The 15,624-nt window shown below is 35.7% G+C and overlaps 1 protein-coding gene across 1 annotated transcript in view; it reads left to right on the top strand.

The window, feature by feature from the left end:
* The window catches only part of LOC142358744 (autophagy-related protein 16-like), a 42,454-nt gene that overhangs the window by 14,708 nt on the left and 12,122 nt on the right, over positions 1 to 15,624 (top strand). Inside the window, exons 2-7 of the mRNA XM_075410303.1 lie at positions 2,532 to 2,640; positions 3,083 to 3,185; positions 3,262 to 3,335; positions 7,133 to 7,384; positions 13,048 to 13,131; positions 13,199 to 13,262. Of these exons, the coding sequence (XP_075266418.1) occupies positions 2,532 to 2,640; positions 3,083 to 3,185; positions 3,262 to 3,335; positions 7,133 to 7,384; positions 13,048 to 13,131; positions 13,199 to 13,262 (686 nt within the window). The remainder of the gene's footprint in view (positions 1 to 2,531; positions 2,641 to 3,082; positions 3,186 to 3,261; positions 3,336 to 7,132; positions 7,385 to 13,047; positions 13,132 to 13,198; positions 13,263 to 15,624) is intronic.

Here is a 15,624-nt window from a genome sequence, read left to right as displayed (position 1 = left end):
TAGGCAATGGATTTACATCGTCCTCCACTTGTGCTAATGTGGACAACAGATATTGTAGCCGACAGTTTGAAGATAGTTCTTTTACAAAAAAAATTTGACTCAATTGTTCATGAGTATTCGATAGGTCTTTGTATTGTGATGGAACGTAGTGACATTGACATAGTCAATGAAAATGATAAAGATGAAAATCAATTCAAACTTAAAATCAGAAAAAAAGGAAATAATTCTGCCTTGGCATCTGACCTAAAGAGTTTTCATTTGGATTGCTAAAAATTTTCCACATTTTTTTAGATTTTTGAAAATGTGTTTTTGAGTTTTTTCAGTCGTAAATGTCGAGGGACTTCTTCTAGGGTTTTATAATAGGTTAGTGCACAGTTTCTAATGCTAGTGGAATGGTTTCAACATTTTAACATCACAATTTTTAGTCTTTTTTGACAAAACATGCATTTTTCAATTTTTTGACATTTATTCTTCATTATTTGCGTAGTTCCAGACGCAGCGGCCAAGAAATGTCCTTAAGGGTTTGATATTAAGTTACTGAAAAAGTTTGTTTACCATGGAATAGCTTTCAATTTTTTTATATGATGAATTTTAGCAAATTTTTTTTAATCAAAGTTGCAATTTTTTCATGTTTTTTGATAGTTTTTTCGGTTTTTAGGTTTGTGATAAGTTACTGAAAATTTTTGGCCATGGATTAGTTTTCAACTTTTATTATCACAAATTTTAGCAGTTTTTTATGCAACTTGCAATTTTTTCGGGTTTTTCGAAGTTTTTTGTCATTTTTTTAGGTTTCTCCAGCTTTAGGAGCCACATAGCCTCCTCTAAAGTTAGATAATAGGTTAACGCATAGCTTATAGATGTAATGGAATGTTTTTCAAGATTTTAATCAGCAATTTTTTAAAATATTTGCCTTTTTTTCAAGTTTTTTTGATCTTTGATTTTTTATCCTTTTTTTCGGCACCATGGTCCTAGGGACTTCGTCCAAGGTTTGTTGATAGGCTGTCACATAGTTTTTGAGGGTAATGGAGTGTATATCCATATTTTAATGACTCAAGCTTTTGCAATATTTGATAAAATTTGACTTTTTTATTTTTGGAAAATTGTTATCATGTTCCAAGTTTGTGGATCTTTTTGGGCCGCTGAAACTATTTAAAGCTCGGGATACTGGATAGCGTCTTGAGAGAATAAAATGGTTTTGAAAATTTTAGTATCTTGAATTTTAGCAAGATTTTGTTAAAATTTGCAATTGTTTTCAAAATTTTTGAATATATTTGATTTTTCTGAGTTTAACGATCATTACTGGCCAACGAAACTTTTCAGGTCTTGCAGATGGGTTACTTGAAATAACTCCATAGACAAAAAACAGTTTTGAACATTTTCACTGCAAATCTGGAAACTTTTAAATTTTGCAATATTGTGCAAATTTTTTAAGTATCCGTTTGAGTTATTCACTAACAAGTCTAGAAAACGAAAAGGTGCAGAGTCGAATCAAGCTGAAGCTAGCTGAACTACACTCTAGCTAGCTACTGACGAAGCCAACCGCTCGCCGGTCGTTTGAGAGCAATTTGCCCGACGTTAGTCGGTTATGCTTTTATTTATTTTTAATCAATATATGTTTAGTTCACCAGTTTTGCTTGTTACTTTGTGCTATTGTCACGTTATTTAGTGGTCTCAAGTTGTTTTCGAAAAATGTTTTTATATACATGATGGTTTCAGTGAAATTGATACCACTTCTCAATTTTTAATGAAAAGACATACCCAGTGTCAAAATACAAGTCAGAATACCCAATATACTCTTTTAAAACGTCTACAACAGAAGGTTGCAACATTTACGAAATTGATTGTACTAGGCAATGGATTTACATCGTCCTCCACTTGTGCTAATGTGGACAACAGATATTGTAGCCGACAGTTTGAAGATAGTTCTTTTACAAAAAAAAATTGACTCAATTGTTCATGAGTATTCGATAGGTCTTTGTATTGTGATGGAACGTAGTGACATTGACATAGTCAATGAAAATGATAAAGATGAAAATTGATTCAAACTTAAAACCAGAAAAAAAGGAAATAATTCTGCCTTGGCATCTGACCTATAGAGAAGTTTTCATTTGGATTGCTAAAAATGGTTGCCTCAATTAAAAGCAGTTTTCTCAAAACTTGATTTTGTTTATGAGTAGCACCTGGAAACATGTCAAATTCTAAAAACCCGTATCTGGTATCCTATTTGAACACCCCATTGCGCTATTTTTTCAGAAGTTGTTTCTAGGGAATTTGCTGATTTTGATTTTAGAATTTATAGCTGTTCATTGTTACGTAACTAATTTGTTTTAACTGTCATTTGTTTTAACTGTCATTTTCTTTACTGTTAAAAGGGTCTAATCGATATTAGTCTTATTTGTTGGAATTGATATAGCTTGATTTAAAATTATGTTTATTAATTTGATAAAAATCTATTTCACTAGTTAAGTACTTAAATCAGATATGGGCGTTGCTTGCGTCTGTTGTGTTAACGTTTTTTGCGATGTGTTTAGACGAGATCATTTACAGCAGGGTTGAGCAGTTGCAGAAAAAGACAATACAACTGCAAATAGATAATGAGAGACTCAAGCAGGTCAAAGATGCTTCACTTAACGCACAAGGGTAAATTATTATTCAATCAGGAAATCACTCACTTGGGCCAACCTCTGTTGAATCTTTCCCGTTTCTGAATCCCACAACCCCCCCCCCCCCCCAACATTTAGTGGGTGAAGATAATGTGCACTACCCAAGTGCATATGCTGCATTGCATATTGAGTTACTATGTAATAAGAGGTATTCGATAACTGGATGCGCACAACACACTGTGGGACAATGACGAAAAGGATCCCGTATATCTAAGTCAATTTTTGCGTATCTGTTAACGATTTTTCTGAAATTGGTTTTTAACTATAGACTAGCTTTACTAAAATTGTGACCAGCATTGTTACGTTATAAAATTGCGCCATAACTGACTTGATTGTTAGAAAATCAGTGTGACTTTGAATAAAATTGGTAATTCCTGCAGTAACTATAAGATATGCAAGATTTATGTTGAACGTTTTAGTGAGCATGGAGATTCACCTCTACGCAGTCAAATATCTGAATTAGAGAAGCGACTCTATGAAGCACAGCGTGACCTCACTACAGCTCTCAGGGGCAAAGACGAAGTAGGTCCTTTGTTCATTTTATCTAGCGCTCACGTTACTTCTATGATTTATTCCAATTGTTCCTGTATGATTTCAGAATAGCCAACGAATCCTCGAACTCAACGATAAGATACGGTCAAAGGACGATGAAATCATGCTAAAGGAACAAAAGTTAGTGCATTTAGATTTTTCTTGCTGAATTTTTCGCTATAGTTGACAGACTATTCGTGTGTTTTATCACTTCCTGAAAAGGAATTTTTTCGACAAAAAATTTCAATAAAATGCAATTTGATGTAAAAACCAACCATTAAAAATTCTAGTAATTATTGTCGTGTAGCTTTTTACGACTGAAAACGGGCATTGGTTTTTTGTAGTTTATTCATCAACCGAAGTTGAGTACTTAATTGCAACAATTGAATTCGAGTCGAACAGGAGTTAAGGTGATCTAATTGATGCTGTCAGAACTGGATTGTGTTCTTGTTTTTCGTGTCTTCTTTGGAAACAGCTCAATGAAGTGAATATCGCAAGTAGTTCAGCAAATCGACAGGGCTTAAATCAAGTTCCATGTTGAGTATGCTAAAGAGTCTTCTGGCTGAGTTTCTCTTTTTTCAACGGCCGAGAAACGATAGCAAGGCTACTATTTGCCTCAACCCGTTTTTTTCATATACAAAAATTTAATCGTATTGATGTGCGTAAAGATGCTGCAATTTGACTTCTGATTTTACTGTTTTTCTTCGTCTTTTTCTAAAGAGTTCCAAAATCCATTTCTAATCATTTTTGAAGTTGCGGGCCTGTCCTGTTATGTTTTTCGTTGCTCGCGAACGAAGGTTACAGCAACTATTGTAAACATGGTGGCCTTTTTTAAGCAAAATTTTTGCCTGACGGTTTTGCGCTTGTACTAGAACATTCTTTGACTTCTCATGTGACTTTTTCACGTCTGAGTTCTTCTTTGAGTGATTAATAGCCGTCGTCAGTCTCTCAACAGCTATTGTTTGGGCTGTTTTTCTTAATTTTCCTTTCAATCACGTTTTTCGTTTTACGTAAGTCTCGATTTTCACGTTTGATTTCTGACTTACCTCACTCACTGTTTCAACTGAATAGATTTTAAATTCTTTCACGCATTGAATTACGCAATGTAGTGAGTAAGTTCAAAGTCAAAAGAGCAAAATCAAAAGATAAAAAAAACATGATAAGCATATAAAGCCCTGTCATTAAGTCACAGTGCATTGGGTTATCAAAGTTCTTTAAAGCGATTGCTAGCTGGCAATAGTATCATGATTAATAGCGTTCAGTTTAGAAGCTGAGTTTATTGTAATTTTTGAATCTAACCGAGTATGCATAATTTTCACGCCAAATAGAAGTTTTTTGCACTTTGACATTTTTTTTCTCATTTTTTCTTTTTCTGTTTCAATTCCAATGTGTTCAAGCGGGTCAACGGCGGCTTATGTTCTACTTTGCTATTTATCCGAAATAAAGTTTGTTGCAAAAATAAAAGCAATTGTAAGGTCGGAGATCATAAGGGCCTGATGCCGAGTGGTTAATGCTTCTGTCGAGAACTCCAACGGTCGATCAAAGAGTAACGTTTCTGTGATTTCTATCATTTATTTGAAATTCTATGCGTACTTTCTTGGTATGATTTATTAGGTAAATTGTCATACAATTTTTGGGTCAAACATGACTTTCCTCACAGAAATATGACTTTTGCACTCTTATTAAAGCTGAACGGACATCTCTGTGTTAACTGCAATTGAGATCATTTAAACTAGATAGTTATAAGAGTTTTTTGTTGAAAGATATGCGTTTGAAGTTTTATTTAATATAAGTATAGAATTCGCAATCAGAATCTCATCTTTTTGTATCGTCCTTTTTTGTCCTTAGTCTTGATTGTCTTTTTAAACTCGTGTTTATTATTCGCGGCTATTATTCGGCCAGCTGCAGGTTGAGTGGCTATGGTTTTAACAGGTTGACTTGTTTACGTATTGGTCTCAAATAAATCAAAGAATTCAACTTAATGCTGGATTTCCTCAATAAAAATAACTGGAGTTAAATTGAGCATAGTTGCTGTAATGCAATAGAAGAGTTGGCTAATTTTTTTCGACAGTCCGGTTATGGTTTGATAGCTGTAAGTATTCCTGCTTAGCGGAAGTAGTATTGCACTTTTATTGGTTTTTAATTTCTGCGTCATCTTTTGGAGCAGTTAATTGAGGATCTCGTCTGTTTTGAACGGTTGTGAACGTTTTTGAACGGTCTCTTTTGAACCAACCATCCGGAGAATGAGTCAAAAAGCTTTTTTTTCTCGGTATGCGGTTCACCATACAGCTTTGGTATAATTTGTAATAGCCGCCGTCAGCCTATCAAACGGCCATTATTTAGGAGCTCTCCTTTTTACAATTCAAAAAATTTAAATTGTATTGGGGCGCTGTCTTTTTTTAAAGATCTGGTCACACCTTTTCATGATTTTTGAAGTCAAATTAGAGTAGTGATTTTGGTCTCATCAAAACAGGAAGTGGAGCGAAAAAGCAAGTTATTCTGTGGAATGAAATTTTTTCGCTCTAATTCTCAAGTAGAGAGAAAACGGTGTTTGAACAAAAATTCGCTTTCTCGCTAGTGGTTTTTTGTTCACATGCGGCAATTTCACTTTGATTTTTTACTCTTTTTTCGATTTTTTGGATCAGTTGTTTTTCTAAATGGTTTTCCCCAATCAATTCATAGTTCATTCTAGGTCTAGTTTTTTTTGTTTGAACCAAATTTCCATTTCTGGCTTGTGAGTTTTTTGTTCACATGCGGCATTTTGAAATTGATTTTCTGTTTTATTATCTGATTTTTTTCAGAAATGATTTTCCTATTTCAATCATAGTCCGTTCTAGTTTCTTGTTTAGTCAATGAGAATTCTTTGAATTGTACGTCAGGACTTGTTCTGCTATGTTTTTTAAATTCGCTTTACCTTTTGATCACGTTTTTCGTTTTACATAAGTCACGATTTTCACGTTTGACTTCTGACTTACCTCACTCGCTGTTTCAACTGAATGGATTCTAAATTCTTTCACGCATTGATTTACGCATTGTAGTGAATACGGTCAATGTCAAAAGATCAAAATCAAAAGATAAAAAAACATGATAAGCATATAAAGCCCTGTCATTAAGTCATAGTGCATTAGGTTATCCAAGTTCATTAGAGCGATTGCTAGCAGATATTAGTATTAAGCTTAATACCATAGGCGCTGAAGTACGTATAGGTTTAGAATCTAACTGAAACTGCACACTGAATTAGAAAATTTTTGATTAGGAAAATTTGTTGTCAATTTCATCTATTTTCTGTTTCAATCCCGATGTGCTTCTAGCGCGTCAACGGCGGCTATTTTCCGTCAATTTGCCGGCTATGTTTTTATATTTGAAGGTCAATGTTAGAGGGCCAAACGGTATAAACAGCTAGCTCCTAGAGGGCATTAAGTGCTCTTAGAGCTTTTCAGCTCACTTGTCTCCAAGTATGCGATTCGTAAAAATTGTTTTGAGACGGTTTCACAGAAACGGTTGCAAGGTGAGAAGGGCGGTTCTTAGTCTCGAAAGTTTGATCCCCTCTGTTAAATCCCACCAAACTACCCCCCCCCCCCGTCCACTCTCCTCCAACGCGGCAATTTAGACCCCCTCTCCTCCAGCTCTGAAGGGCGGGAGTCATGGTGTGAATGGCGGTTCTTAGAGTTTGACCCCCTCCCCCACTTCACCCCTCACCATCAGCCCCCCCCCCCCCCTCACTTTACACCCACCCAATCTCCACCACTGCTAATCGTTCAGGCCGCAAGGACGTGGTCCCGTGCAACCCAAGACCCCCTCCCCCCCCCTCGCCGATAGTTTGAAAGCAATTCGCTCGACGTTAGTCGGTTATGTTTAACCTTTTTGATGATTTATAGCTTAACCTACTCTTAGCTCAAATGTCAACTCAGCAGAATGAGAATTCTACTCATATTTAGAATAAGACAGCTTGAAACGGAGTTGGAGTCAAATAGAGGCACAGTATCTCAGATGGGTGCCAAAATTGAAAATCTGGAAGAGTTGAAACAGGCACAAGCTGATGAGTACAGTGCATTGGCTCTTAGTTGTACACAGTTCGAAGACCGCCTGCTTAAGAGTGAAGACGAAAACAGACACTTATTGCAGCAATTAGTGAAAGTAAAACAGCAGTTAGCAGATCACCTCAACACACAAAACGAGGAGGTCATTGAGTTAGTAATGTTCCCTTCGTACGTCTGATGAACCAAAATTTCTCATCCATCTTCCTGAAACCAGCTAGTTTGGTTTCAACCTTGAAAGCTAAATAGGATCTTTTGCTATCCCCTCCCAACCACAAGTCGTTATTACTCTCCACGAAACTGTTCCCCGCATTTTGTTTGTCTTTTTTTACTTGAAAAACACCGCCACTTTTTTACTTAAAAACATTGCTCTGGAACGATCAAGTGCTAAATCACATTAAAAGACATGAGCTGTGGCTCATGTCGGTCTGCTAATGTGATTTTGCGCTTGACTGTTGTTTTTGTCGGACCGATCTACATTCGGCTGTCCTTTTCTCTCTTCCTTCTGAACCACCCCTTTCACCAGTGTGACTAGCCTCGTAAGCTTAAGCTAGCTTCACGCAGTTTCTTTCCCAAGCCAGTCGTTTCATAGTCGTCAGACGTTAGTTTTATGCGTCTTACTTGTCGATCAAAATTTAAATCTTAATGAGCAATGTTTCTTCTTGTTTGAATGTTTTCGCTTTTTCTCGAACATTCTTTTGCTTTCTAGAGACTTTCACGCTTACGTGGTTGATTTGTCTATCAGAGATTGCCTCTTGAAATTTTACTTCTGAAGTCTAAATGCAGTCTGTAAAGTCTGAATATATAAAAAAAAACTTATTGGTGGCAGTACTTTTTAATAGCACCCAATTCCGAAGTGGTCTATGGCGCTGATTTTCGGGATATCTTTGTCTAAATGAGTTGACAAGTTAACTTTTTGTCAATTTATGGCAATTTTGTGCTATTTCTGATCTGTTTCATATTCTTGTGGGGGTATTATTGAGGTTTTTATTCGGTTCCTTTGTCCTTGTATCACAATTGGCATCCGAATTCACAAATGCGTCTCTAAGACGTCTCCTAGCCAATTCAAGGTCTTTAGTTTAAATGAGTTCCTCAGAGCAAATGCCAATTAGTTTTATCCTCAAGATAATTGACCGGAATTTAGACTTCTCTATTCTAAATGTTAATGTTTAATTGCTCTCGAATTAACTTTGAAGAAATTAATGTAAGTGCTTTTTTGTGATTCGAAGAGGTGTATTGGTTTTCTTGACGGTTTTTTTTACTGCAAGTACTATTTGTTCAAAGGTGTTTGGACCTGAAAGCGAAGGTGAGTAAAATTGCCGTGTGAACTAATTTTTTGTGAGCGAGAAGTTATTTGAATACACGTCGCGTTCAGTGAATGACTTTTCAACATTGAAAAGTTTTTGAGAGAATGGTTCAAATCGGTTACCGATTTTAGCCGTTTTTTTGTTGATTTGACTCGATTATGTTGCTTGTAGTTTCATATTTTTTAAGTTTTTGATCGTTGCTGCTTAATATGTAACCCTCTGAGATCGATAGTACAATGTTTTTAAGAGCCGAATAATGCATTTCAAATGCAAGATGAACACTTAGTTTTCAAATAGTTAGTTTGTGGTTTTTTCTTGGTTTTCATATGTTAATAATATTGTAAATCTACCATTTCGATATTGGCGGTTTTTCAGTTTTCTGTTTTTCTTTTTTTTGTTTTAATTACTAGGAAATGTCTTTCTGTCCACAGTTCGGGAAGTTAGTTTGTGATAATTCTGATTTTGTTTTCTGGTGTTGAGTTTTTGAAAATGAGATGAAATTTGTTTCATTAGTATAGTTTTCAAAATATTTTTTACATTTTTCGCAACAATTTTTAAATTTTTGAATCGTTGATAGTTTTTAATATAGACAGGAAGATGGGTAATTTTGTTGAGCCTCGAATGCTAAATAATGAACTGTCTTTTTTTCTCCACTTCGTTTTTTAATTTCAAAAACTACGAAGTAGTCTTTTTGTTTCTATGATTTTAATAAATGCCCGTATTCTCCGCATACTAACAAGTATCTTTCTAGCTTTCTCCTAAGACCTATAGTTTTATTCGCGCTGTCTTATTGTATACAAAAATATAATTTTGGCCTTTTTTCAAAATTTTTTATTTTAATATATTGCAGCACTGAGAATTTCGTAGAATTACTTGTGAAAATTTTGGTTGATACTTATTTTCTGCAAATTTTCCTGGGGCTTGGTTTGGTAAAACACGAACCGTTTGATTTAAGTTTTTGTCGTTTTCATAATCAGTTTAGATTTCGCAAATGTTTGATATTATTTCGCTAATATATCGCGAAAAATAAAAGTGCTCTATTTGTGTCTTAATTGTTGTGGAGGCAGAACAAAATTTTTAGTGCTCTCTTGAGTCCTTAATGTTAGTTTTCATTTTCTGAGGAAATTAGTTTAATTTCTGAGAATATTATCCTTATACGTTCCCATCGTACATTGTGATTCTCGAGTGATTTTTTCAGGCTTCAGTTCTTCATTTTTGAGTTATCTTAGTTGTACTAATTTTGAATTAAAGCTTATATGAACGCCATTATGAGCTAAAGAGAATCAAAGCCATTTTAGCTTAGTTGTTAAGATGTCATACTGACATCCTGGAGGTCTGGGATTCGGGCACCTGTGGTGGCATAAAACATTTCTAAGGTACTCGCCCTATGAATTGAATTGTCACCACCTGTCGTTTGAGAGCACTTTATCCGATGTTAGTCGGTTTATGTTTATATTTCAAACTGTTTCAGGACAAAATACCCAATGCAAATATACCCAATGTGACAAAATAACCTTTTTTAATCCGAATGTTGAAGCTACCAGAAGATTATTTAGCATCCTATTTAGCTAGTTATTCGGCCGTATCCCGCGTGCCATAGCCCTGCCTCAAAAGCGCGTGGGAATTAATATGACCTTATCACAACCGAACATGGGATTAAAATATCAACTTTGTTATCAGAAAACATGCTCGTATTACCGAGTGCTAATATGGAATCGGGTTATTGAAAAAGATGAAAGAAATAAATTGGGTATAATGACATCTGTTATATTGAAACATTAGGGATTTTTGTGATGGTATATTGTCATGTAACCATTTTAAGCGTATTTTTTTTTGGATGAACAATTGCTCCCAAACAAAACCTTGACCTTTAATAGCGTAGCTCCTGGCGGGGTTTTATTAGCGTGAGTTGGTCGCGCTACAAATGGAGTTAATTACTCAAGTCAAGATATCAAAGTGACCGATTTTGGTCTGTGATCCGTCAATTAAGTGTTTCTCTAGTCTTCTTTTTAATTGCTCACGAAGGTCGTAGCAATTATATTAGTCCTGTTGTTCTTTTTTATGCAATTTTTCGCTTGACCGGTTTTTCGTCTGACGCTTTTGATTTTTCGTCCTCAAAAACGGGATAAACAGGTAGCGCCCAGCGGGCATTAAGTGCTCTTAGAGCCTTTGAGCTCTGTTTCAGCTCAAACTGTTTTGGAGACTTATACTTATGGTCTGAAGGGCGGTTCTTAGAGGTTGAGGACCCCTCCAATGTTGACCACCCCTCACCCTCACGGCGCGCTGATACCCGCCACCCCACTGTTGCCCCACCCGCCCCCCATCAGCACTCTTTTGTCAAAGAATTGAAAAAATGGCAAAATAAAAAAATTTCGTAATGTTAAAATCTTGCAAGACATTCCATTACATCTAGAAAGTATACAATAACCTATTTTCAAACCCAGATGAGGTTCCTTGGCTCTTGAGGTTGAAAAACCCTACAACGGTTTTCAACAAACTTGAAAAAAGCAATATCTATTAAAAAAATCCTAAATTTTGTGACAATAAAAAGTTGAAAAGCTATTCCGTGGTCATAAAAATTGGTCAGTAGCTCATTATCAAAACCCTGAGGACTTTTCTGGCCCCTGGTTCTGGAAAGATCTGAATAAAATTTTTGACATTTATTTTTCCTTATTCAGGTCTTTCCAGACCCAGGGCCCAGAAAACCTCTTAAGGGGTTTGATAATAAGTTACTGACAAATTTTTATGGGCCATGGAATAGCTTTTCAACTTTTTAATGTCACAAGTTTTAGCAATTTTTTTTTAAAGAACTTGCTTTTTAAGTTCATTGAAAATTGTTGTCGTTTATAGAGTTTTTCCTCAAGAGCCAAGGAACCTCATCTGGGGTTTGAAAATAGGTCATTGTATAATTTCTAGATATAGTGGAATGTCTTACAAGATTTTAAAGTCAATAATTTTAGCATTTTTTATACTTTTGCCATTTTTTCATTTCTGACATTTATAGTCATTATTCAGGTTTTTTGAGCCTCAAGGGTTAGCAAACCTCCGTTAGGGTTTGATAATAAGATACTGGAAGTTTTTTGATTTTTTTTAGGTTTTTCTAGCCTGAAGAACAACTGAAATTCCTCAAGGGATTGATAATATGTTTCTGCATAGTTTAAGTTGTAATGGATTGTTTTTCAAGATTTTAATATCAAGATTTTAATCAATTTTTTTTAAAAATATTTGAAATTTTCTCATGTATTTTGAATTTTTTCCGGCACCAGGGGCCCTGCACCCTCCTCCAAGGTTTGATAATAAGCTGCTGCATAGTTTCTAGAGTGAGTGGAATGGTGCCCGATTTTTTTTATGATTCCAGTTTTGGTAGTTTTTGGATAAAATTTTTTTTTTCAAATTTTTGGAAAATTTTTCAGTGTATGATCTTTCAGCCAGTGAAACTTTTTCAGGCTTGAAACAGGGATACTGGATAGTCTCTTGAGACAGTGAAATGGTTCTTAAGATATTAATATCTTGAATTTCAGCAAGATTTTGTGAAAGTTTGCAATTGTTTCCAAAATTTGAAAACTTCTATTTAATTTTGCTATTTTCAGTTTTTTTCTAAATGATTTTTTTTACTAACAAGGCTTGAAAACTAGGAGGTTGCAGAGTCGAATCCGATCATGGAAAATATTCTTATCTCTTTCTCTCTGTCGGTTAGGGTTTCTTTCCTTCCCTATCTCGTTCACATTTTATCTCTCTCTCTCTCACACACACTCTATCTCTCTCTTTGTTGATCCGCACTTCAGTTGCTGTTATGTCATCATCTCTGATCCTCATTAACAATGAGTTATAGTAGAAATGTTTTGTCATAAATGACTCACCAGGCACTTTTAAGCTACCATTGTTAATTGCTCTCAAAAGCAATTTTTAGCAAATATATTAATCCTGTTTGTCTCCTATGCAATTTTTTGCTTGGCCGATTTTTCGTCTGACCCATTTGACTTTCGTCTTCAGAAACGGTATAAAGAGGTAGCGCCCTTTTTGCATAAAATTGTCTTAGAGCCGTTCAGCCCACTAGTCTTCAAGTATGCGATTAATAGAAACTGTTTTGGAGACTTATGTTGTGAAGGGCGGTTCTTAGAAATTGATCTCACACCCCCACCCACCCACCGCCCCCACATCAGTACTCCAATCCACTTTGCACCCCCATACGGTGCACCTCCGCTGCGCTCACCTTACGCCCTTCAATTGTTCTAAGGCTAGCCTCACTAAACGTGGCTAGCTACTGACGAAGCCAACCGCTCGCCGGTCGTTTGAGAGCAATTCGCCCGACGTTAGTCGGTTATGTTCTTTATTTGCCTTTTGCGTGCGAATAATTTGGTGCATTTTTTTGTTACCAGGAGATATCAATTTTAGTCCAGCAATTCTTTGGGATCGTATTCTCTTTGGTTTCCTGTAAATAGAGCCTTCCTTCATTTTGTTATGGGTGACTTCATTAGTATTTGGTTATACGGTGTGAGAGTGTTTCAGAAAACAGAACAATGACAGAAGGACCACCATCAACGAAGCTGCTGACCGACTCAAAAAGAAAGTGGAAGTCGCTAATTCCATGGAGTTAGTACTGAAAAGCATGGTTAAATTTGTGATCACTTATTTTAGAATAGACCATTCTTTGTTTCAGGCAGCCGTGTCCACCGTATGTGATTTTGTCTTCAGACATTCCTAATACAGCCAGAAATAGCTTTGTAAGTTTTTTCTTCTGCGCAAATGACAAATGATAGAGCTAAGAGATGATACTGCATTTCCTACGAATGTTTCAATGTGGACACTATTAATTGCTCTCCATCGGAATTTTTAGCACTTATCAATGGCTCCGATAGCGAGCTATTATTGGCCTTCACTTGGTTTTGTACGATCCAAATAATTTGGATTGTTAATAGCCGCCCTCATCTTCTCAGCCGGCTATTATTGCGCTCGTATTTTTTTTTTACTTCGTCAAACTTTTTTTCGCTTTACCATTTTGCCGCTTTTTCGACATTTTGCGTGAAATCTTTTTGACTTCTCTAGGCTAGTTTCTCTCTTCTCTCATTCTGCTAAAAGTGAATTTGAACATCAATTGCTAAGCAAAGCAATTCAAAATGAACAGAGTCGGTATAAAAAATTGAAGTCAGAAATAGAAACGGGATAAAACCATAAAGCCCAATTTTAGATGCCCGCTATTTGAACGTCGTTCCTATAAGTCTTAGTTACCACCTCTAATGCTTATTGGTGTTGATAGTAGCCCCTGTAGCCTCTCTCTAAGAAACAGAAGTATGTTCAACTACGAAATGCCATCAAAATCAATCGGACTTAAAAAATATTTTTGTACAAAAATCTTTTTTTTTTCAATATATTCTATTCGTTCAATCCCGATCATGCTTATTGGAATCAACGGCGGCTATTTTCCGGCAATCTGCTGGGTATGTTTTTGGTGCTTGCCTTTTTGACGAATCGAGTAGGAGTTATGGTGACGTATTTTTGCGATTCCAAGAATTTTAATTGTATTGGAGGCGTTGCGCTGTCTTTTGCTTTTTTCGCAGCCCTCATCATCTGGCTATTAAAGCGGCACTTTTTTTGTCGAACAAAAATTTGTTTCGATTTACATGTTAAACATTTCGTGTGAACTCTTTTTAATAGCCACGAAGCGATAGCGGCTATTATTGGGGACATCGTGGTGTTTTTTTACAATTCAAAGAAATTGAATTTTATTGGGGCGCTGTCTTTTTTTTAATAGCCGCACAGCGATAGCTGGGGCTATTATTGGCCTTCTCTTGGTTTTTTTTATTTCGTCGTCGCAATTTTTGTTACGACCATACGACGTCACAAACACTTCAAATCTGCTTTTTGTTCATTCGTTCATGCAATTTCAACTGAAGTGCGTGTGTGACGTCATTTTTCGCTTTTAGCACAGCGAGCTTTTTGTTCATATGGGTGATTAAATTTTTGGTCACACTTGACTTACCTCTCTCACAAAAATGACTTCCGCACTTTGAAATTGACTTTTATTTACTTTAATTCAAAGAGATAAGGTCAAATGGGTGTGTGTCACTCTAAATGAAGGTTAATTAGAGAGCAGCTAATAGAGGCAGCAAAAACTTTTTTAATCAGATTTTTAATCAAAATATAACATATAAGCCTTCAATGAAAAGACGAATTTTTTTCGGTGTCTTTTTTACTGTTTTTTGAGACTGCAGATCTACGAAGCTATTGCGGCTATTTTCTGGCAATCTGCCAGCTATGTTTAAGATCTGTTCACACATTTTCATGATTTTTGAAATCAAATTAGAGTAGTGAGTTTGGTCACGCAGGAACAGGAAGTGGAGCAAAAATGCGAGTGGTTTTGCGGCGTGAAATTTTTTCACTCTAATTATAAAGTAGAGTGAGAAAACAGTGTTTGAACAAAAATTCGCTTTCTCGCTAGTGGTTTTTGTTCACATGCGGCAATTTCACTTTGATTTTTACTGGTTTTGTTTTTTGGATCGATTTTTTTTCTAAATGGTTTTTGCAATCCATTCATTCTAGGCCTAGTATTTGTTTGAACCAAATTTCCATTTCTCGATTTGTTTAGAGCTGATTTTCCCAATTCAATTATAGTCCATTCTAAGTCTAGTTTTTATTTAGTCAATGACAGTTCTTTGGATTGTCGGGCAGGACTTGTCCTGCTGTTTTTTTTAATTCTTCTCCATTGATGATTCTTGCCACCATTGACTTTTTCGATTTCAGTGACTTCTGCTGCTTTGCAGTTAAAATTTGTGTGCGTGACGTCATTTGTTCTGCTTTTAGGTCAATTGCGTTACTTACCTCACTCATAAAAATGACTTTTGAAGTCACTTAGTGAACTTTAAATTTTATGAAAATTTGCTAGTTAAAGAGCAATAGTGTGCATCTAAGTAGTGCCAAACGTATATGCCCTAATTCTTGAGTATTAGAGGTTTTGATTTCGAGTATTAATTTTGGAAAAGCTCTATTAGGACATTTTCTTTTTAGAGCTTATGTCTCATAAAAATGACAGCACGAATTTAACCCAAAAAGTCTCGTGGTATTTTGATGAAGTGGTGGTCAATCTGT

The sequence above is a fragment of the Convolutriloba macropyga genome, chromosome 2, assembly GCF_964194025.1.
Source record: "Convolutriloba macropyga chromosome 2, txConMacr16.3, whole genome shotgun sequence".
NCBI classification, from domain to species: Eukaryota; Metazoa; Xenacoelomorpha; order Acoela; family Convolutidae; genus Convolutriloba; species Convolutriloba macropyga.
The sequence above is the reverse complement of the archived record's forward strand: the minus strand, read 5'-3'. Positions and strand labels throughout refer to the sequence as shown.